The sequence below is a fragment of the Protopterus annectens genome, chromosome 8.part0 (genome assembly GCF_019279795.1).
Source record: "Protopterus annectens isolate FY-2018-M chromosome 8.part0, PAN1.0, whole genome shotgun sequence".
Classification (NCBI taxonomy): domain Eukaryota; kingdom Metazoa; phylum Chordata; order Ceratodontiformes; family Protopteridae; genus Protopterus; species Protopterus annectens.
Window position 1 is genome coordinate 611,961,784 of NC_056741.1, and position 24,130 is coordinate 611,985,913.

At 39.0% G+C, this 24,130-nt stretch overlaps 1 protein-coding gene across 2 annotated transcripts in view; it reads right to left on the minus strand.

Annotated features, from left to right (window-relative positions):
• G6PD (glucose-6-phosphate dehydrogenase) overlaps positions 1–21,215 on the minus strand; it is a 1,188,375-nt gene extending 1,167,160 nt beyond the window's left edge. The window contains exon 1 of one of the 2 annotated variants that reach the window (XM_044080102.1): positions 21,110–21,215. In XM_044080102.1, the coding sequence (XP_043936037.1) occupies positions 21,110–21,131 (22 nt within the window). In that variant the 5' untranslated portion in view covers positions 21,132–21,215. Of the gene's footprint in view, positions 1–20,955 lie in introns of both variants that reach the window. The other variant, XM_044080103.1, reaches the window with a different exon arrangement.
• Positions 21,216–24,130: the final 2,915 nt, after the last annotated feature.

Consider the following 24,130-nt stretch of genomic DNA (forward strand, 5'->3'; position numbering starts at 1 on the left):
TGTAACTATGGGATCTTAAGGGCCAATAGACATTAAGTCTGGTTATATTTAAAAAGAATATGACGTATGCATCTTGTGGAACTTTTAATATGATTTACTTTAAATGTCGCAATATTTAAACAGGAATAAAAACTCAGACAATAAGAACTTTAAAGAAATACATGAACAATGCAATGAGCAGATTATCAGGCGTTATTATCATGGCATTAAGACTGGCTAAGGCAAAGGCAGGATGCAGTGAAGTTCTGACCAAAACAGCAGAGTGATGCAGACTGGTGAAATGAATTTGTATACAAAACTTGAGGAAAAATATTTTGAATGTTATACAAACTGTATGACTTGGATGTTTTTTTCTGGATGCGACTCATTAAGATTAAGGTTGGAAAATGCATGAAATCTGACATCTTAAATAGCATAGTGTGAATACAAAAAAATGTAAATGCATGGCATAAGTGATCTGGGGTGGCTAGAAAGAGTTTTAACACTAATTTGTCACAGTGCAAATCAGTAGGTATAATTGCTCATTTGCTGACCGAGGGCTTTGGGACAGAGCTAGAGAGTACTGCATTCATGAATAAAAAGGGAGATGGTGATTAGAAATAAACTGAAAAGACGAAAAGAGAAGGTTACAGATAATGGTATGGCGTGGTGGTAAATGGGCAGATAAGGGGATTTTATCAGTATTTTTTTCTCCTCTTTCCCACAGCTATTAGCCAGCAAGCAGCTCCTCTCCTCATTTATCGGGTGTAATGGACCCACAGCAACCTACCCAGGCTTAATCTATCCCACCACTGGGGCTAACAAGGAGAATGCGGCTGGTGTTTCTTCACAATGCTACTGGGGTGTGTGCCCTAACCTATTACCACACAATGGCAACATTGTGAGCTCTCCACAATCAGTCATTGAGAGGTGCATGCATCCTTCTGTGCATTAGCAACCTCCTGATGAAGCAGCATTCCTCTCACAGGTTCATAATGCTGCTACAGCAACAAGATTAGGAAGCCTTCCTCCCCCCAGGAAAGGCAAACAGGCATTAGCCAATCACCGCCTCCTATACAATCCCGATCTTCCTGTGCCTATGCTGCTGCTTGAATATTGGTATGGGGCAGAGTAAAGGATTTAGTCCCTTGTGCCAAGGGACCACATCAGAACTTTATGAATATTTCGAATCAGGGTGGTCAGAGGAAACTAAATTAAGAGTGACATACTGTATCCAGTTTCACTCCAGACAAACAGGCTCAAATTAACAGACAGCTTGCTTAGTGCACAAAGCTATGAAAGCTGCTTTGCCTATTAGGCAAGATAATCCTAATTCATAGCCCCCGTCCTTGGCCAGTAGTGGCAGTCCTGGTCTACCGAGCAGTGAGAGGTGTGTCACCAATGTACATTCAGTAGTAGAGGTATGGCATATGCTAATATAGACTAGTGCAATGCTCTGCAGGATAAAATGCGTAATACAGGGATTCATAGGTAATTTCCATGCACAGCAGTGCATAAAATGTGCAAGTGTATGCCTCAGTTTGGCTGCACACACCTATGTATTTCAGTGGCAGAATTTGAAGGGGGAAAGCAGACCTCCTTTACCCTGCTCAGAATACCACTCTAGGTAAGTGTGTGTGTGTGTGTGTGTGTGTGTGTGTGTGTGTGTGTGTGTGTGTGTGTGTCTGTCTTTCGGCTTTTCCCGGTTAGGGGTCACCACAGCGGAACTCCGGTCCGCTAATGATTGGCAGTTGATTTTTTTACGTGCCGAGTTGCCGGCCCTGATGCACAGCCTTCAACGAAGGTATGCCCATTCATGCATGTCTCCACACAGAAGGCGCTCTAGCAGAGAATTTAACAGTACAACATCTTGCTGAGAGGCGACAACGCTACCGCAGCACCACCACTGCGGGTAATACCACTCTAGGTAAGTACTGTAGTGAAATGTAATGTGAGTACAAGACTGTTTGTCTATGTATGTCTGCCGTGAGAATAGGGACATTGTGGGTGTGTGTCTCTGTTTGCATGCACACGCCTACTTATTGTGAGTGCATGTACATTTGTGTTTGTAATGGGTGGGCAACTGAAGCTGGACGTTAATCTGTGGCTGCTGTGACTGGGAAAGATTGTAGACACAGAGTGAGCAGTCAGTGAATGAGTGTGTTCGCATGTGCATGACTGCCTGACTATCTGTACATGGAGTATTGACTGTATGTCCCTATGTAGTCTTTGCTATCAGACAGGGGAGGCTAATCAGAGAACAGCTGTAATCTAGGTTGACCCTGCTTTTAGAAACCTTCCCTGTCAAATATCAGCTGTGGTGAACACAGCATGCAACGGGTGTGTGTGTCTTTCTGCTGGGGGGATATGTAGGACAATGTACAGTTTTATTTATCAGAGTGGGTTGTTAGGGCACTCAACTAAGCAGTTATTCAAACTGCTTATCTGAGCAAGTTGCAGTCATGCAAATCCACTTTTAAGCAGGTGTAGCACTACTGGAAATATGCATGACTGTGAATCACTTAATGGCGCGATGCATGCAACACAAGCTGGACGGCTTCACCTTTAATTATAAATTCTACTCATTGTGTGTTAAATTAAAAGTTATGATGGCATAATATGCTCTTCTAAGAATAAAGAATACAATGTAAAGATGTCCAGGAAGTGTCAAGAAGGGCACTGTTAAATTACACAGTTATTGTATTTTTTTTTTAAACAAAATAAAAAAGTGTGTCTGTTTGATATTCATGTTCAAGTTGACTAACAGCAATAAAAAGTGTCAGCCCTGCACTTTATTTTTCCTTTTTAATGGCATTTACCACTGGATCTACAACACTGATGTGACATTTATCACTGGATCTACAACACTGATAATGTAAAGGACACATCTACCAATACCAAGGAATGCGGCTTCCAAGTACTTTAATTTAATACTGTAATAAAGGGTAGCTTGAGTCACAAAATGCAAAGTGTGATACTTGTAATGTGCTCTGAAGGAACATGTGCACTGCATCTTCTGGATTAGTAGGCTGAAATCAGAAAAAACATAAGGAAGTTTGAATCAAATTAAAAATATGCACATAAATGCATCAGTAACAGTTTTCAATATTTCTGCTCCAAATTAAGATTCTACCTCTTTATTCCATATCTTATTTGGAAACTGATAATGTTCAGAAATTAACTTTGTTTTGAAAGACAAACAATAATCATGTCTTGCTGAGATGAAAAACAGCAGCAATTCCTTTAAAAAACTGAGTAAATGGTGATGCTGAAGGCTTCAAATAAAAAAAAAATGAAAATTCAGCATTGCCATGAGGATACATTCACTAAATCAAAAGCAGGTCCACTTGGATACCCAGAAAGACAAGGGAACATAGACATCCTTGTCAGACAGTGTAGTACAGGTCCATCCATCCATCCTCTACCTCTTTTTTGCCATTTTTACACAAGGGGTTGGGGTATCACTTCAACAGTGCCAATCATCTCCAGTTAAAGTTTACACCACCAGATAGCTAGCCCTGCTGCTGTACCACTCACTTGCGTGCACACTCACCCCTATGGGCAATTTAGAGCATCCAATCCACCTACATGCATGTCTTTTGAATGTGGGAGGAAACCTGAGCACCCAGAGGAAACCCACATGACCGCAGGGAGGACATGCAGACTCCACACAGAAGACACCGCAGCTGAAAATCAAACCAGAGAACCTCTTGCTGTGAGGTGACAACACTAACCACTGCACCACCGGTGCCAAGGCCATGTAGTACAGATCATCAAGCCCTTATGTTAACAACATCTTTCAGGATATAGTGGTTGCTGCAAAGGCCAGATTTACTTATGCATCCAAACAAGTTATTTATCATGCACAGTGTAAAACCTCTGAAATATTTTACATTGAAAATGATTGTCCACATTCTTAAGTAAAGAGTTTAGAACATGCAAGGCATAAAAAAAAAATAAACATAGGAATCAAAGTAATGTTTGTTATGGACATGCTGCACTGTAGAATTTACTTTTCTGTATTGGACACATTAGAAAGAACATAGGAGGGTGTGATACAAATACACTTTTGGCAGATTGAAATGAATGCTTTTGAAGCAACAGATTTGAATAATGCAGGAAACATCGCATTTTTTTAAGAAACAGAATTCTTGCATATTAGGTACATTAAGAAAATATTTTTATCAATCACTCTGCTTTTAAAATTGTGGCTGTCACAGTATTTTTGTAATTAATTGTGAATGATTGTATTGAGCTTTTATTCTGAAGAAATTCTGCATTTAATGAAAGCACCTGTGTTATGCTTTAATAATAAACACGGTTAATTTCAGTGGTTAAACTTCCACTGGTGTTTTTCAGTTTTCTGTCAAATTTCTAGTTTCATCCCAAAAGACTAAACATTGTTATTTCTACTTAACTGTTAGTAGCTGTAAGTGCAGTTATTTGAGGTGACCAGTCCTTCCAAGTACCTAACAGAGTGGAACTTGTCCTTGATTCTAAACTCTCCTCTCAGCTACATGCATGTCTACACATGTGAATGCTGCAAAGAAAACCAAGCTACACTCTGCATGCTATTAACACGTTTAGCAACACCTAAACCAAATTTGGTCTCACTACCAGATATTAACTTTGCCCTTTTGCCATAGGTAACTTAATTAAACCAAAACACGTGCTCACCACAGTTACCAAAATAAATAGAAAAATGTGAAAAAATCCAGCACAACAGAGAATAATTGGCAACTTTAAACAAATAAATACATTTCACAGTGGTAAGTGATTTTGTCTTGACCACAAGATTTCATCAGATAACAATACACTATAATAAACTCCTTAAAATACCTTTTCAAAGGAAATTAATTTGTTGACTATTTGAACTGCTGTACCTCTTATTTTAACTTTACTAGTAGCTGGAACAGTGATAGTATTAGGTATCGTGACACTTTAATTTCACACACTAATGGTGGATTTAAATCCAAAGTATTCAGAAAGAAAACATTTAGTTACCATTATCTACATTATTCTAGTAACCACCCCTTTATTCAAAAAAGGAACTCAGCAAAAGGGCAAGCTATAAGAATTGCAAGAATGACTTCCCAACATGCATATAAGTATGGGATGAACTTGTCAAGGTAAAAGGAATGTTCCTCAGTAGGGGTTACCAATTAATTTCTAATGTGTACCAGGGTTGCAGGATAAGGTACAAACCATTGTTGGGATTTGGAATGGAAGAAAAAGCGAAGGAGGAAAGTGATGTGAGGCACGAGAAGGCCCTCACATTAGAATATAATCATTATGACCATGATATTAGAGGCATAGTAAAACATAATTGGAATATTCTCAGTGAATAAAGAAGTATATAAAGTGTTAGGTAGAGAACCAGTTTTTATACACAAAAGGGGAAGAAATTTCAAACAAATATTTGAACAAGGTGTAGTGAGCAACAGACTGACCAATGTGGCTACCACTCCATGTGGCATGTGTAAGCAATGTCCATTTATCATTGATGTGGGTAATTTAACCTTGAACAACGGGTTGGATAATAATGTTTTTTTTTTTTTTTTTTTAAAGGGAATTGTCACACCAGTAGGCTTATTTATCTTGCTAAATGTGGATGCTGTGATGCCTTCTACACAGGTAAGACCAAAAGAGCCTTAAAAAATAGAATATATGAACATTTGAATGACAAACAAAATGGAGATAAACGCCCTTTTCAAGCATTCTAGTATATGTACAAACTTTGTGAGGTTTAGATTTGGGATCTTAGAAATAATTAAACCAAACCTCAGGTGTGGTGACTGGAAGACAACTCTAACGAAAAAAGAATTGTTGTGGCAGTTTAGATTAAATTCCATTTCACCCCTTGGTATCAACGATTCTGTGTCCCTTAAACCCATTTTAAAAGAATAAGCAGCTTTAGTGTAGATATGCATTTAGGTGCACTTTTATTTTGGTCAATTGCGATGCCTTAAATTACTAATTTGTGAATCAAATGTCTTTACATTTTTATATTTTTACAACTTTACTATGTTTTTTCATACTCTTTTTTTATTGTTTTAAGGTCCTGGGAATCACTAATTTCATTCATACTTCTACTTTTCCACTTAACAATGCTGAGTTTTTACAAGTGTTGAACATTGGTGAGCTTTTTTATGAAATTTACTTGTTGTGTCCTTAGAGAACGTGTTTTTAATGGCATCGGGTTAGGAAAGGTAAAGTGGAAATGAATGGTTAATTGGATGATTTGAAAAGGCATTTAAGGAGTTTAATTGTAGTGCAGTTATCTGATAAATGTTTGTCATAAGTGAGCACAGTCCAAATATCACTTGTTAAATGATAAGGGTTGGGAGAGTGGCCTAACGGTTAAGGTGTGTGCCTTACAAGCACAAGGTGCAGGGTTTGAGTCTCACAAGTGATAATTATCTAGGCTTAAAATGGCTTGCAAGGGCAGTTAGCCTAGTACTGATCTATGAACCTATTTGGTACTGTTTCTGTAAACGTCAAGGGGCTTTAGCAAATACCAGGGAAACACTGTGTGAATACTGTGATCATGTTTCCCTTACACTTACTGGTCTGTCTGTTAATTAAACCTGAAAGTCTACCAGTATATCATCCTTTGTCCTTCTCCATTATTTTGTATTTTGCCTCCAAATGTTGCATATGTCAAAAGAGCCTAGCAAGCAGGACAAATTAATATCATCCTTTAATGGTGTAGCTACAGCATCAAGAAAGCTCATGCTACAACAGAAATGTCTCTGCAATCTGGAAACTGCAGGAATACTAATTAGATTTATTCACAGCAGAAAAATGTCTGAGAATTACGACAAGGCACAGTGTGCCACGTTTCTGTATGTTCCAGGGAAGACGTGATTAAAATGCATCATACATTCAAAGTGTTAGGAGGGGAAATAAAGTGTTGTAGTAATGAAACTGTTTTAGAATTACTGTGAGAAAAAAAAAAGTTATTCCTACATCCACAATTTTTATGATGGTACAAGGTCCTATGGAAAGTATAAATATTCATGGCCTAAAACTGAGCCAAAGACTGTAGCAAAATATAAACTTCATTAGTATTAAGGAGAATCATATGTGGCAACTGAATGATCATGCAATGCTTTTGGGTGTTGTGGAAGCAAATGTGTTATGTAAACCGAAAGATGTCTGTAGAGTGACAATTTATTACTTCCTTTCAGTTAACAGCTTTACTGAAGAATTGCACATGTATGCAATCCCATGCAAGAATAAATGCATGAAAAAGAGCAAAAATAGAATATTTTTTTTATTTAGGTTTTGTTGACCGTGTTAGTCTCACTAGGCCAATGTCCTATTTTCAGGTGCAACTACAGGTGGTATTCAAACTAACTAGGGAAATTTTGGCTAGGGTACTGAAGAAATTCCTCTAACCTTTTCAACAAATGCCCTGGGATCTTTTATATCCTTCTGTGCTACTCCTAACTCAGGTAGATGGGATCTCAGTTTAGCATATTATCTGGAGGACTGCACACTCATAAGTGCAGCACCTGCATTTTGCTGCACTGCTATGTCAGCATTGTAAATTAATCTGAGCATGTGAGAAAAGTAGGTGACCATAACCACTGTGGAGTTTAACATGCCACTGCACAAGACATTACTCAGGTTACAAAGAATGCTACAAAAATATAAAAATACAATGTGAGAATGAGTTACAATCCATAAAATACACACAAGCTTGCATATTTGGTTGGACATGAACTGAAAGTTAAATGGATTATATCACAGTTACCAATGACAGAAAGGGTTTTTAAACAGAAACATGCTGAAAAAGATCCCGAAATTTTTAACAAAATTGCTTTTTAAGAGTGCCCTCAGGAAAGAGACACGCCCTTACTTTTTAATCAAAACATGAATTAGTTGCATACAGGGTCTATTTTTTAAAGTAGTAGTGCCAAATCACATATGAAAGGACAAGAATATGAGAGTCTCATTTGGTCATGATCATGCGAAAAGAAGGAGCAAATCACCTTATTTTGGTCTGCAATGTCTACATAAGCACAGTAAAACATTTGGAGCTATATTAAGTGCAATGCCTACCACAATAATAATCCAAGTAAAGCAGTGTTATCTTATACATTTTCAAAAAGGCAACAATTATTGTTATTACCTGAAGTTACCAGAAACTGTTAAGTTAACTGACAATAACAGTAAAGGAGTGACATGAATAAACTTAAACTTGACAATATTACTTTTCGTACAAGTGCTTGGAACCCAGCTACATACAGGTAAAAAGCACAACATATTATATCAGAGATACAAATAAAACAGTACAAAAGAATATAAAACAGTAAGGATAAAAAATGTAGTTATACGCAAGATCAAAAAGATACTCTAAATATCAAAGTTCACAGCAGTGAAAGGGATGTAATAAAAACACTGTTCTCCCGACTGCATCCGTCTGGTTGCACTTACTTATTGCAAAAGAACTGGAGTCTAGATGCTGATTGGCATACTCATTCAATTAGTATGTCCATCAGAACATACCCACATAATTACGGGATCATGCCTTAATTATTTAACTGTAAACTGTCACACAATTGCAAGCAGTTATTTATCTGCCAAACTGCTAATTTAATTAACAGTTTGTCAGACAACTAAGTACTTTAAAAAAATGTACTAACACATTGTAGATATCTGCTGTTTTACATGCTTCGGTGGGAGGAGAATGACACTGGGGTTTCTGATCACTAACAGAAAGCTCAACTGCTTTCTATATGGCCACCAAAAGGCATAGTTTACATGATCTAAATGTACCCCTGAAAGACAGCAATGGCAGATGTTCGAGCTTCACTTTCTGGTATTCGCAGGAATATTCAAAGTTAAATTTTTGGTGAAAGCCTAACAAAGATTTTCTTTTACAATAAGTAAATGATCACAACTACAAAAATGCAATTGAGAGAATGGTAACTGTTCTATTACATTAGTTCATTGCTTGGAACTTCATCTTTAACCTCCCTTTGAAACCTGCCCCTGTGGATGAGTCTCAAAGTCACCTAGGGAGAAGCTTCCATAAAAAAGGGCCCCTGTAACTGAAACAGTAGCAGCCTGAGTGTCAGGATTGTAATGGGTGACATCAAAGAGGACCATAGAGCTAGTGTGCAGTGTCCGACTAGGTTTGTAAAACTGCAGTTGGTCCTTTAGGTATGGTGAGCCAAGGTTATAAAGGAAGAGATAAAAACAGAACCAGAATCTTAAACATGATCCATTGACTAACTGAAATCCACTGGAGGTCAAACAAGACTGGGGAAATATGATGGTAATGCGAGACTCCTATCAGGAAACAGGCTTCAGAATTTAAAACAAGTTGGATATGAGCTATGCCAGAGTCATGTAGGCCAACATAAAAGGCATTACAGCAGGTCAGATGTGAAGATGCTAAAGCATGAACAAGTTACAGTGAGAAGGTCACTGGCAGGAATTAGATGCTTGCTATGGCCAATATTCTGTAGATGGAAACACAAAGATTTGACAATAGTAGAAATGTGGTCCTTAAGGATTAGTCTGTCATTAAGAATCAAACCAAGATTGTGCACCTTTAACACATTTGCAACCTTAATAAAAAAATATCAGGTGACAAAATTGGAAGGGAAGACTTACTCAAAGCAGCACATACCCCCAAAGCAATTGTCTTTGATGTATTGAGTTTGAGCTTGTTACTGGCTAACTAATCGAGGATAAGTTCCAGATCATGAAAGAAGGATGTGAGGACATGCACAAGAGTCCTGAGGTAATGACAGGTAAAGCTATGTGTCATCAGCAGAACAGTGATGATGTTAAACTCTAAAAAGAATATTATCATCTAAAGGCAATGAGTAAATGGTGAACAATAAGGGACATAAAATGATAACTCAAGATACGCCATATGCTACAGGAATGGAGGAAGAGGGATTATCCCCCTAAAATCACTCTCGGAGTTCAACCGAATAGATATGAAGCAAACTAGTCAAGTAACGCACAAGAAATATGATAGTAATGATACAGACAGTATAACATAATCTAATGGTCCACAAAGTCAAATCCCGAAGAGCGATCAAGAAGGCTCAATAATGAATAGAAACACTGAAAACTCATGACCACAATGGAAGGTTTGAGATGAGACAGCAAAATCTAAACCAACCTTTTTAAGGATTGTGATACCCTGCACCTAAGACAGGTAGTGATAATCTTGTATATCAATGGACAGACTACCTCAAGAGAAGCCACCACAAGCCTTGATGAAGACTGAGTCAGTGAATAACTGGTTAGAAACATGCTGGAGATACGAACATATAGGCCAACAAGGTCAGGAATGGCGAATTCTTCCCAGCTGCAAAAGGAGAAAGCCTCCTGTGATCCATCTGTAGGATATGTATGACAATGGTCGAACAGAGGATCTAATGCATACAATTTTGGCAGAGAAATTTCAGGCTGCAAGCTCATAATCCTCAGAGGAAAGTGACTGCCTGGTGTCCAAACACAAGAATTGGAAAGATTGTCAATTATTCAAGACAGAGTAGTGGAACATACTGCTCTGAATTTTACTCCCTCTTGGATAGATGTATTGAGGCATCCATACCAGTCATGGGTAAGCATAATGGCAAGTTAAGATAAAAACATCAAGAAACTATAATAAAAATGAAAAAGCTTCTGGTAATAATTGGAAGATGTCCAGTTCATCATTATAAAATGGATTTTTTCAGACACCATTAGGAACAATTATAGCCAGTTATAAACTTAAGATTGCAAGTAATTCAAAAGATAACTAAAAGACCTTCTTCAGCTATATTAGGAAGATGAGAAATAACCAAGAAGTCTGGACTGAACTTATTTCAAATGGTACCTCCTCCTCTGCCCCCCCAAGGATGTTTCCTGTGGACACATTTTTTTCCAACATCACTCCACCCACCCTCCTTACTCTTCCCTTCATACCTCTTCACACTCCTCCTCCTGTGATCAAGTTGGACAAGTCCTCTTGGCACTTTCCTAAATTAAAAACACCACATCCACAAGTCGTGATAATACCTTTGGATGCCTGCTGAGAATTGTAAAGTTCCACTTATGGATGCCTGCTGAGAATTGTAAAGTTCCACTTAGCAAAACCTCTCCATCAACTCTTCAACCTAAACCCTTCCACTTATGTCCCTGCCGAGGACAGAATGGCAATTGCAGTGCCCATGCATGTGACCATTTATCCCTGGATACACATCAGTTTGGCTTTGTAAAAGACAGTGTGTGTGCTCAGCCTGACTGAGTTCTTTGAAAGGGTTGCTAAGGCCATGAAAAAGGGGTATACAGTTCACACTGCTTATGTAAACTGTGCTAATGCCTTGACACTATACTCCATGCTGGGAATATTGATAAACTCTTCCAACTCAACATTAACACATACATAGTTTGCTGGATTGGTAATCAGCTGTCTAGCAAAAATCATACCATTGAGGTTTGGGGGGATATTTGTTGTAGAGCCTCTGTCCTGGGTCCCATCCTCCTTGGTATATATTTCTGTGACAAAGTCCGATATCAGGGGACTTTACAAACTGGAGGTGATCAAATCCCATTCCGATAAAAAATCTCTAGCAAGGGCTACACCAAACAAATGCCTGATGTATTAACCATGGGCTTACTTTTAACTCCAAGAAACGCTGCATTTTTTCCTTTGGTAAATCTAGTATCACTACTGCATCATCATCATCATCCTCCTCTTTTTCTACATGGGGTCAGAGTGTCGTGTTAACTGTCACCATCTCCCGCAATTCAATGCCACACTCCTGCCTTCTTCAACACTCATGCCTGACTGTTGCAGATCTTCTCTTGCACAATCCATCAACCTCTTTGCTGGATGCCCTCGTTTCCTCTTACCTTCTTAAATCTTCTTTACCAGATTGTCTTCTATTTTTCTAAACAAAAGTGCCCAAACTACAGTACCCTGTTTTCTTTGATCTTTTCTGCAACTGGAGCTACTTTGACTCCTTCGCTTATGTCCTTAGTTTTTGTCTGTCCCACAGTGTACATTTTATAACCCTTCTGCCTTTACTGTCCAGGTTCCTGTACCATACAGTAGTACTGGTTGCACCACTGTTTTATACACCTGACTTTTCAGCTTATTTGGCATTCTTCTGTTGTACACTACACCCGCCACTGTATGTCAGTTGGCTGCAGCCCCTCTGATTCTGGCTTTGACCCCTTCATTCAAACTTCCCTTCTCCTCAACCACCCCAATCAGATACTTGAAGCTATTAACCCATCCCTCTATCTTGCCTTCTATTTCAATTCTCAGCTTCTTCCGATTTCCCCAATTTGCTGCCATCACCACTATCTTATCTGTACTTAGTTTCACCACATATACCTTCAGCACAGGATAGGGGAATAGAATGCAAAACTGAAGTTTTTGCTCAGAGTCTGCCTGTAATGCCACATCACCTGCATACAGCAACTTTGTTGATTTGTCCCCCCCATCCTGTTTACTAGTTATAGTCCATCACCAGTATGGACAGCAGTGGGGTCAGAGCTGAACCCTGGTACACATCCACTCTGAAACCCCTCTGCTAGACCAAACACTGCTCGTACTTGAGTCACTGGGTCCTTGTACATAGTTCCTACCAATGTTTCTGGGATTTCAAAACACTTCAGTACTTCCCAAATCAGCTTTCTTGGGACCTTGTCATATGCGTTCGCCAAGTCTAGGAATGCCTAGTTGGACTCCTTCCTCACCTCTAGCTTCTTCTCAACTATCTGTCTCACTGCAAACATCAGGTCAGTTGTGCTGCATCCTGATCTGAATCCAAACTGCTCACTTCCAATCTTACTCTCTACTACTCTGCATATAAATTTTATCGACCACTCCCCTTCAGAACTTTCAACCAATGCAACAGGAGTTTGATACCTCTGTACTGCCCATAGTTGTGAATGCCCACTTTGTTCTTGTACACTGGCATGAGCAGGCTTATTCTCCAGTCATCTGGAATACATCTCTCTCTCTCTCACCACATTGCTACGAGTACCCTCAAGAGCCATTTTTCCCCATCTCACCCAGCATCTTTATCGTATCTGCTGTGACCTCATCACTGTTGTTTATCATATTCATATAGTAACATTCCACTTAAATTTGACACAGTAAGAGTTTTGGGTACATATATTGATAACAGTCTTTCTTTTGACCACTGTATATCTGCAGTGGTCAGAAAATTCTTTTACGTGCACAGCTTATCCTTCATGGCAACTTCTCAAGGTCCACGGAGTTAATTCCCACTTTATTCTTTAGGCCTATCACTAAATATAATGCACTGTTTGGCACGTACCTCACCAAGCACCTAAACCAGCTTGAGAGAACTCAATTTTTCCTCACCAATCTCAGTACAGGCAGTCCCTGGGTTACAGGCATCTGACATGCAAACAACTCAGATACAAACAGGTTGCCCAATGTCGGAAAGAATGTAAAAAATAAAATTGTTGAAGCTGCCCAAATGTGTGTGTGTGTGTGTGTGTGAGACAGTGTGTGTGTGACAGAGTGTGCGTGAGAGCGATGTGTGAGTGAATGCAGGTATGAATGAAGAAGTGACACTGTGTGTGTCTGTGTGTCTGCCATACATCTAAACCTCCTAGAGCAAGAAATCTAGACCAAGCCAGAAATAAAATGGGACAGATGCCCCAAAATAGGGACAATTTTAGTAAGTATTGCTCTTACAAACTTAGAAAGTTGATAGAATAGCAGGTTTTGCAATAGGATGAATTTTCTGAGGGGTATCAATTCTGAAACTGAAATGTCTGTCATTATTTTCTAACTTCAGTCTTTAACATACTATCAACCTGTCAGTGAAAGAAATCTGGAGAAAGACTGACAAAATGGGGGGACCAAAGGGCCAAAAATAGGGACATATTTTAATTATTATTCTTATAAGCTTAGAAACATGTTAGAATAATGGGATTTCTGTAGGGTTTGAAGTCTGAAACTCAAATGCATGTTATTATTTACTGACTTCAGTCCTCAGATCATCCCAGTAATTTGTCAGAAAAACACAGATTTTTTGAGGAACAGACCAAAAATATGAGGTAAAAATCTGAACATTCTGCAAAAATCTGTGCAGTTGAGAAGTGTGTGTGTGTGTGTGTGTGTGTGTGTGTGTGAAAAAAGTCCTCATAAACACTGCATTTAATAACATCTTAAACCAGCTTTGTTGATAGGAAGTAAGAAAGCATAGCTACAATATACAGTATTATAGTCGAGATGTTTTTTTATTTGAAAGGGTTTCTAAAAAGTTTTATATGCAAAGAAAAGTAAAATAAATACTAGACTGAGGCAAACATTTTACTAAGTGACATTTAATAAGAACCTTATGTACGAGTTTTGACTTGCATACAAATTTGACACAACGACAGACTAAAAAACTGATCTCATCCTTAACCCGAGGACTGCCTGTACACTTTGTTACTCAGACAGACTAAAAGCTCTATCAAGCCACTCAGTATCATACAGACTCCTGATGGGTGATCCCTCCTTAGCTTTTTATGCTATGAATAACCCAGCATTCTTTGAACTCCTTCACCTAAAGTGATGAAGCAAAACAGCCACTCTAAAGATCTAAACCTACAATATCACATTAAGACTAGTAGGGTTATCAAGGACAAGAGTGATGGTTTAAGTTGAGAAAATGCTTGATAGCAGAAATGGGAACGGATTAGAGAGAGAAGGCTGTCTGGACAATTGTAGGTCTGGAGGGAGAGGAACAGGAGTTGGGGTGAGTTCTTTGGGAGGGAGGCAATGGATTCAGTGAAATTGGAGTTGAATTGTGAAGCAATGGTGTTGCTGCTGCTGTTCGTTGCTGGGGAAGGCTGAATGAAACAATTAGGGTGTAATAGTTTGTTGATAGATGACCAGAATAACTTGGGGTCTGTCTGGTTCAGAAGCTGAAACTTGGTATAGTATGTTTTTTCATCCAATCTGATTGATATCTCGTTGAGTTTCTCAGGTGTTGTACTACTCAAAGTTAGGTTGAGTTTTTGTCCGTCTCCAGGCTGCTTTCTAAGCTCTCCGTTTCATTAACTGTTCAGTTATGTGACTTTATTACTTATCACTGCTTTTCTTTCCCAGTTCTCTTAAACTCTCAGAGTAAAATGAAGAGTAAATCAGTTGCCTGGCAGAGTGGGAAGACATATAGGGCTATGACACGTGATCTAAAATGAATTAGGATCCCAGGTGCTGCAGGAATTGCATGGGGAGGTAGGAGTGAACAACTATCAGAAGATGGTGCAGCTTGGGATTGGAGGTAACTTGGACTTGTGCACTGGTACGTCAGGCAGTATGCCAGCACTATAGCCAGATTAAAGTGTATGGGAAGGGCAGCACAAGCATCCTTGAGCCAGGATTGACAGTAATACTTCAGCAGCATTTACGGCATCACTGGTTGGAAAGTTAAGCCAGCAAGATAAATACTTCTGATGATTGCTTGATGATGGACTCACAGTAGGCTGGGTCAGCTTTGTCTCTTAAAATGCTAAAAATTTGTGACTAAAAAGAAAGAAAGAAAGAAACAGATGGTAGGGAGGTGTTTGAATATATAAAAAGTAACATTAAAAAAATTAAGAGTAAAGCTTACTTTTAAACAGCATGATATAGGTTTGTCCTCTCTAGCAACAGATTTCTGCACAACATTACTCCATTCAGTCAATGCACAACTTAGCAACATAAAATGGACATGGATACTCAATACAAAAGCAGCACAGATTACAATCCATAAAACTTTAAAGGTAAGTTATACACAAGACAATGAGTCCATTGGTTGGAGAGGAATATCATTTCAAATACACATAGTTGAATTATTCAGCCACTGACACAGCACAAACAAGGTAGAGTGGAAGTCATAAAAGGAAGTCAGAATTAAAACACAGAAATGCATATAGCAATTAGACCGTATACAAAATGCCTGCCACCCATACTGTACAACACAACTTTCTGCCTCAATAACCTGTTACAGAGCAGACTCTTTACCCCCTGATGTTATTCTGGCTAGGGGTGTGTGTGTGTGTGTGTGTGTGTGTGTGTGTGTGTGTGTGTGTGTGTTTTACTTTAATAAGCCATGCTATCATGCACCCACCGCTCCTCAGCCTATGACATTACTCAGTTAGAATGTAACATTCCAAGATTGATTTTGGACTATTACATTTTTCTCATTTTTACTGCTTAAGCCTTTTACATGTTGGTAACTTACATTCTAATGTTCAGAAACCCTGCAAATAGTTCAAACAATTACTCAGTTTTCTGGCAGAAGGGTCAGAAAAAAGTTTAGCCAACTTTCTTTTTATGGTTACAGAATCCCTTAGCAAAAAGTTTTGCTAAAATGAAAGTTTAAAGATTTAACAATACAATACTGAGCATTTCACAGGTTCATACTAGGCAATCTGCCCTAGGGCATTTATAAGCCTAGCCAGAGTGTGTGTGGCTTTCACCACCCCTTAGGATGAGAATACTATACCCATTAGTTTGCTGTGCCTCTGTCCAGCAGTGACACAGAGATGATTCCCGGGGTAAACCTATGATCTCCCATCCACTCGTCAGGATTTCTCTTGAACAGAGTCAGTGAGGGGCTCTGCCTCACATGGACTGGGATTCTGTTCCATAGTGTAGGGAGTCTCTGGGTGATGAATCTGTCCCTCCAGCATGTCCTATTTATATCCGTGTTGAGGTTTACGTCTCTTGCTCTCGTGGCTCTGGTGGATTTGGATTTTTTGAGGTGGAGCATGTCCATTAATTCCGGGTTGGACATGGCCTTGTATGTCAGGCACAGATCACCTCTGAGCAGACGGTATGCGACTGAATAGAACTGGAGTTTCTTCAGTCGGACATTGTATGACATATGTTTGAGCCCCTTTATCCTTTTGGTGAGGAACTTTTGGGGTCTTTCCAACTGCTGCAGGTGTCGTGTAAGGTACATTCCGAATGGGGCGTTGTACTCAATCATTGGTTTGATAAGTGAAGAGTACAGGGGTACAATGACCTCTACTGATCTGGATGTGAATCCCTTCATGATCAGTTGGGCAATGTAGAAGGTCTTCCTAACCACTTTGGCAATGTGAGTGTCAAAAGAGAGGTTACTGTCAACTTGGGTCCCCAGGTCCCTGATAACTTCTTCCGTGTTTAATGGATTACCACCTATGTGGTAATTAGGGGTTACCTTGTTTTTCCCAAAGGGTATGACTATACTTTTTTGGCATTTAGCTTAAGGCCATGGCTCTGGCACCAGTTATCCATTTCTATGAGACCTCTCTGGAGGATGTCTGTGTCTGATGGAGTGTCAATTATGGTGCCCAGTTTGCAGTCATCTGCAAATTTTGCCAGCCACAATCCCCCTATGTTTGCCTGCACTTCAGAAAAATAAATGCCGAACAAGAGGGGGCCCAGGACTGAGCCCTGTGGGACACCGCTCGTGACCGGCTTAGAGTCTGACATGGCACCAGCAACTCTAACCCTGTGTGTTCTGTCCTTGAGTCAAGTGTCGATTCCCCAAGCATGATAACACCTTTGAGGCTGGAGCATATGTTCTTAACTTGAACTAGCCAGGGAATAAGAAGCCCCCTATTTCACTATGTTCCTGGAATCCTCCATATCAAAATTAGTGGGTCTCTGATAAAACATCAGACAATTATCACTGAATACTCATGTTCTTATTACAGTTTTATACAAACAACTGAATGAAACCGTTTTAGGCAGGAGTAAGACCTATACATCTCTCACACTGAGGTGAGGCGGCTGTATCTCCATGCTACTTAACATAATCATCTCCGAGGTCGCCATTACTAAGAAGAAAGGCAAATATTTGTTTTTTTCACCAAAAACAAATTATATATACTATTTCCTTTCTTCAGTGAATTCAGAGAAAGCACCATTCTCAAAACACAATGCATCTGGTAGTTAAGAGAAGAGGATTAAGGCAATGAGCTTCCTGCAGTTTAAAGTTTAAATCATTTAGCCTTTCATTTGCCTGCTGTGTGACTTTGAGCTAATGACTTAACCAGACAGTGATACCAGGTCACCCCCAAAAAGGCATATCCAGTGAACTTACCCAGTTATTAAAAACAAAACAGCCAGCCATTATGTTTTGTATTTATTATTTCAAACCTATGTATTACTAGTGACCTCTGCTAATGCTACCAATTATACACAAAAAAGCTTTCGCTGGTTGGACCCAGTACACTAATTTTTTTTTTATGTATTCAGCAAGGTCAATGACTCCTCCCCTCCTTAACCCCTAATGTAAGCAAGTGCTAGGCTAGCTGCCCTTGTAGGCCATTATAATTGTGATGCCCCAGTAATCAAGGAGCCTCAATCCTCACCACTGGCAACAGTGATGTACACACTGGGAGGATAACAAGTACACACACAGTAAAATGCAATTTCCCTTAACAGCACACACAGACCACAGTCAGTCTGAAACTGGTTTCTCTCTCTTTCTCTAGATCCCCAATAAGACTCCCCACTGACACAGCTATAGGGTTGAGATCTCAGGTGAGTGGCCAAACCAAGACCTCCAGCACCCTCTCTGTCCACCCAGTGCTTTGTGTCCCTGCCGAAGTAGCTGACACACACGCACACTTTAAGTTTTGATTTATACATACACACACACCTGGGAAAGGCTGGCACAGATTTACTAACTATGCACCCTTCTGCCCTGACTATAAGGTAGTTTCCACCACCACTACTGAGCTACCTTAAGGCCCTTAGCAAAGGGTGTCCAACCTTACTGTGTAATGTTACTATTAATCCAAATGGTAGTCTGACCAAGAGACAGGCTATTAGGAGTGGCCTGTATAGTGTAACCAAACAGATATGCAAGTACTGCAAGAGCTTAAATATCTGTATACACACCAGCCACAATTGAAAGGTTTAAATATATTTAATAATAAATAATAAAAGAACAAGAAAACACTCAGTAAATCACTGTAACTTCAGAGTTCAAAATCACAGGAAATATTTAAAACAACATTGCAGGACAGTCTCAAATAAATGCAAAAAAAAAAAATCTAAGCTATACTTCACCACATTCCTAACTGAAACTAAGAGAAATTACTGTACCCTAGTTAACGTACTTACATAACAACAAGTAGGCAGAAGTGGTGAGTGGATTTTCTTTTTAGACAAAATACAAAAAGCCAAGTCCCTCTCTCAAGGAGTTCTGAAATTAATTTCAAATATTGCTGCTGGGATACTTGCAGCATAGCACCACTTTTTGTCACAGGACTTCAGTTCCCAGGCTCAAATAATCCCCACTGATGCAGCATTTAGCATCTCCCTGTGAAAATTACATAGCTTTCAGATGTTTGCAGCTGCTAGAAAACATAAAACAATAAAACACAATACAATGCAGAAGGGTCCCTGGTTCTAGACATCCTGTCTCCCTGGTGCACTGAAACAAATTTTTATAGCGCAATTATAAAACGATTTAATTCCAACTTGTTTTGGTAGTTAACCTTCTATGTTCTAGTTTCCACTGTTAAAACATATACACTTACACAGGTACAACAGTTTATATACATTTCTGTTCTTTCCCAGTAGGGTACACTGTGGACACATCCTTAAGCTCAGTACTTTACACACACACTTCTATACCAGCAGCTTGATATGCAGACAACATATAGTTCTAATATAGTGGTAACACAAGCAACTGCATCTTGCTGATATTCACAAATAAAATGCCAGATAGCTGTGCTGCCAGTATCTCCTTCTGTCACACTTCTATATAAATCATATTAACACTCATAAATTACATATAATTATTTGCAAAATTCCAGATAGCTGGACTGGCAGTATTTCCTTTTTGTGACATTTCTTACATAGTTATTTACAAACTTCCTGCTAGCTGGGCTGGCAGAATTTCCCTTTGTCACAATAAGGACAGTCAGTTTTACTTCCAAAGGGGAGAAACAGTTCAGTGCCTTGTCTATGTGTTGGTAAACACCCAAAACTGATTTTCTAGCATTAGAAAGAGTAACTCTGTTTAACTGCCTAGAAGATATTGTTAAACTCCAAACTGATAATTAACTGATCATGTTGCTGCAGTCACAAAGTAAACACCTAACTTATGGCTTGCTTCAGGGGTGTAATGTCCTTATGTTAGAGGCTTTGATGGCAAACAGAACAGAAGTACTCTTATCCTCAACTTGGCTGCTATACAACAATCAAAAAACATGATACAAATATAAATAAATACACATACATACATAAAATAATAATCAAATCCACTTTAAATAACACTAAGTTTGTCCTCAAATCCCTCTGCTGAACATCGATTGCTACATAAACATTTCAGCTGGCTTCCTCTTGATGAATGCTCAGACAATTCGATACATGGAGGGAGGTTATCTATCAACATTCAGAACATCATACTAAATATCTCCCAAACTTGCAGACTGCAATCAAATTATGGCAGGTGCTCCCCCATGATCTTGGTCAAGAATGTAAATCTAATCACTTCAAAGAAGCTTCGCAGTTTTACGCATCTTGCAGGTGTCAGCTATGTCCTGTCTTTACCATCAAAATCGTTCTCTACATGACACCCGTTATCTTACTGTTGTTTACTCTAGAATTCAAATAGATTATCTGTGTACGCCTCCTCTACATATGACTGTACAAACTCGCTTAATTTGATGTTAACCAGCTTAGGTGCTGACCCAATGCAACCATCTGTGGTCCCTTGCATAAGTCTCCTGCCATACTTAACCATACACTCTTCAACACCGGACAGCATTCTTTCTGCTGATAATTATGCGATGTTTATTGTCGCGTACAGTTATCTTGGCCACTCCAGATGGATGCTTCCTAAGCAGCTCAATGGCATTACCTCTTCCAACTACCAGATAAATAAAAACATACGTGACATAATTCTACACTACGAAAGTCCTTCGTAAGTTACTAATACCTGTCCTGTAACTGATACTATTCTGTAAACCACAGCCAATGATATTTCTTGAGTTTACCTGACTGCCTCAGATACATCTCAGTCTCTTCTGTTCCCTGGCTCTCGACTGACAGCACCTCGCGTTTTCACTTCCTGATTTACCAGTGTTTCAGATGCTGGAATTTCACTATCTATACTAATTCTGCTTTTCTTCCTCACTCTCTTAAACTCACCAGTACTGGCTCGACTTCCCATTTCTGAATGTATTACGTCACGTCATATATTATTGAAACCATTAGGCGTGGGCGTACGACACTGGCCAATCCAACCTTCAGTGTACAACCAGCCGGTGTTGCAGCAACCAACCAAAAGAAGCTTAAGAAGAAGAAAACGAAATCTAATCTCCAACTAGACGATTGTCAGCGTGTTAGGAGTGGTCAGCAAAAACTTTGGGGCAGGGCAAGCGATTTCGACACTGCCCAGGTTGTGTAAACTGAAGCAGCGTATGATTACTATGGAAACCCTGCCAGAATGATGAAATTGGCAAGGGATGGGTTGGGAAAGAGGAGTTTCTACTAAACGGACTGGTTGTTAACTCGTGTATTATTGTATGACTCTATTTGTTTTAGAGAAAGCTGTTTCTTTAAAAAAAAAAAAATTACACATTTTTGCTTACAGTCTTCCCGAACTGTTCATTGGCTAGTTACAGTAGGTGATTTTTAATATTCCTTTTAATTCAGTCACGCCATTAGTCCGTCTGTCACAATAACGCTGCATCGAATCATATTCCCGCATTTAGGCATTACTCAAGCGATCTTTGTCACCCGACCCGATTTTGTTTCCCTGCTCTTAAAGTTTATTACTTTATTGATAGGTGGATGGTCTTCTGCAAATGTTCTATTTTCAGACGTGAACTATTAACATTAAACAAAGAAAAATAAAACAAATTAAAATGCATATACACGCTAAAAATCAAGCTTCTCTACTTAAGGTGCTAAATATTAGGTAACTGTGTAAACGTGCTGTGAAATAATATAAATACATTTACATACCATTGGAAATAAGACAGCTATGATAAATCAGTAATGCAATTATAATTAAAAGCAAAATATGCGTCCGTGTTTTCAAGTAAATACTACCGCTAACATCCTCGCATCATCAAAACTCATCGCATACAAACACACGCACATCTACAATACAGACAACAGACAGGGCTTGAAAAAAGGGACACATTATAAACTTATAATATATGACAAAGACTTGTTAAGCAGAAAAGACAAACTATAACTTTATAGTTGATGAGAATGCATTTTAGGCAACAAAACAGCAAGTTATCTGACTTTACCTTCATTACAGAAGTTACTGCCTTGATGATGAAAGCAAAGTAGCACAACAACTTTTGAACTACACTGTGTGCCCAAAAGCACAGTGAATCAAAAAAGTAAAGTTAAAAAAAAAAACGGTTATGTACTTAGTATACTAACACTGGATCCTTTCATCCAAATTGGTCCAATACAACTTGTGTATCAAAGTCTCATCTAGCCACTTATCAGATCCCATCCTGCACAACTAGTGCTCTACTTTACCCTCCCATAATCCCTGGGGTACTAGTTTACCTTAGATCAAGGCTGTGACTGCATATAGACCAAATACTCAAAAGGAAAAGCAGGCGGAATGAAAACGTTTAGAAAGGTCTGTGGAGTCCTCAGTAGGTATCAGTTTGGAAGGGGGTGTTATAGCAGACCAATCTAGATCAGCACATCCAGCATTATCATGAAATGGGATACTTTTGTTGGTAAATTACATAAAGTCGTTCATTGATTCTGAAATGCTTTCACTTATTCTGAACTGGTTGCAGATTTCTTTCTGGGATGCCATTAGTCTTTTTGAATTTGAGGCCACGCCTCTTCTAATTGAATCTATCAAACCAGTACAACATTTTGGGGATATTCCGAAGTGTCTTCTGGTGGGAAACTTTTTTTTTCCCTTTGTGTGTGCGCATGTGTGTACATTTATTACTTTCTAAAAATGTTCAACAATTTATTGATTGATAACTCTTTGTGTTTAGGCTACACTTTAGAATTGTAAAGCCCTCCTTTTTCCAAAGCTTATGCTGCAATTCATAGCAAAGAGCACAAGACTTAGTGTTATCCTCTGTAATAATTTCTCTTACTCACATAGTACCCCTACGTGACAGCTTAGACAAATCATGCAGGGCATACTACCACTACTACTACTAACTCTCACTCCTCTAGCCTACACCACGTCTATACACACTAACATACCATTAAACAATAACTTCCACGTAACACATACTTTCAGACACACACATACACACAAAAATATTGTAATCTGCTCCACACTATTTTATGATAGCGCATTATTTTATATATGCAAAACACACACCACACTACCTCTCATTAGACAAACATTATCTAGAGTAAATACAGACCTAACACATGCTATAAAAATCAAACTATTCCTTAAAAAATGGCTACTAATCTCAGGAGACATACACCCCAACCCAGGTCCATGCAACAACTTTCTCTCACACAAACAGAAATCTGACCTACTTATTATTAACCTAAACTCAAGAAGTATATCCAACAAACTACATGACCTACACACATTCATAACCCACTGCTCCCCAGATATACTAACCATTACTGAGACCTGGCTAAAACGGGTCTATGTTAAATAAAGAAACGCATAAAATGTAGAGTATAACATACTCAAACAGTTTTAAGCGAATGTTTATTTAACCGACAGCTCACAATGTCACAAACCACAATGCTGAAAAGTTTTGTTTGGTCATCTCCCCCTCCCAAGTGCTGTAGGACACTAAACCAACTAACAGCAAGTTTGCATATATCATAACAAAAAAGAAAAACATACCATAATGGTACGAGCAGGAGGGCAAGCCCCCCTATGCCCCCACACCCCCCTACTTAAATATACCAACTCTGGGACCGCACTTCAGTGCAGAAAAGGGAAATACTCCCATTCTACACCGTACAGCGCCGTTAGCAGTAGCTTACATGACGTAATATGTCACATATTTCAGTGCTGGCCAAACAGAATGTTTCGGAACTCCATTTTCCGACATTGTGAGCTATCAATTAAATAAACGTTCGCTTAAAAGTGTTCGCGTATGTTGTACTCGACATTTTAAGGGTTCGTTTATTTAACATAGACTCGCTAAAACCCACCACCCAAAACGAAGAAATTCTTGCCTCAGGTTATAACAACTTAAG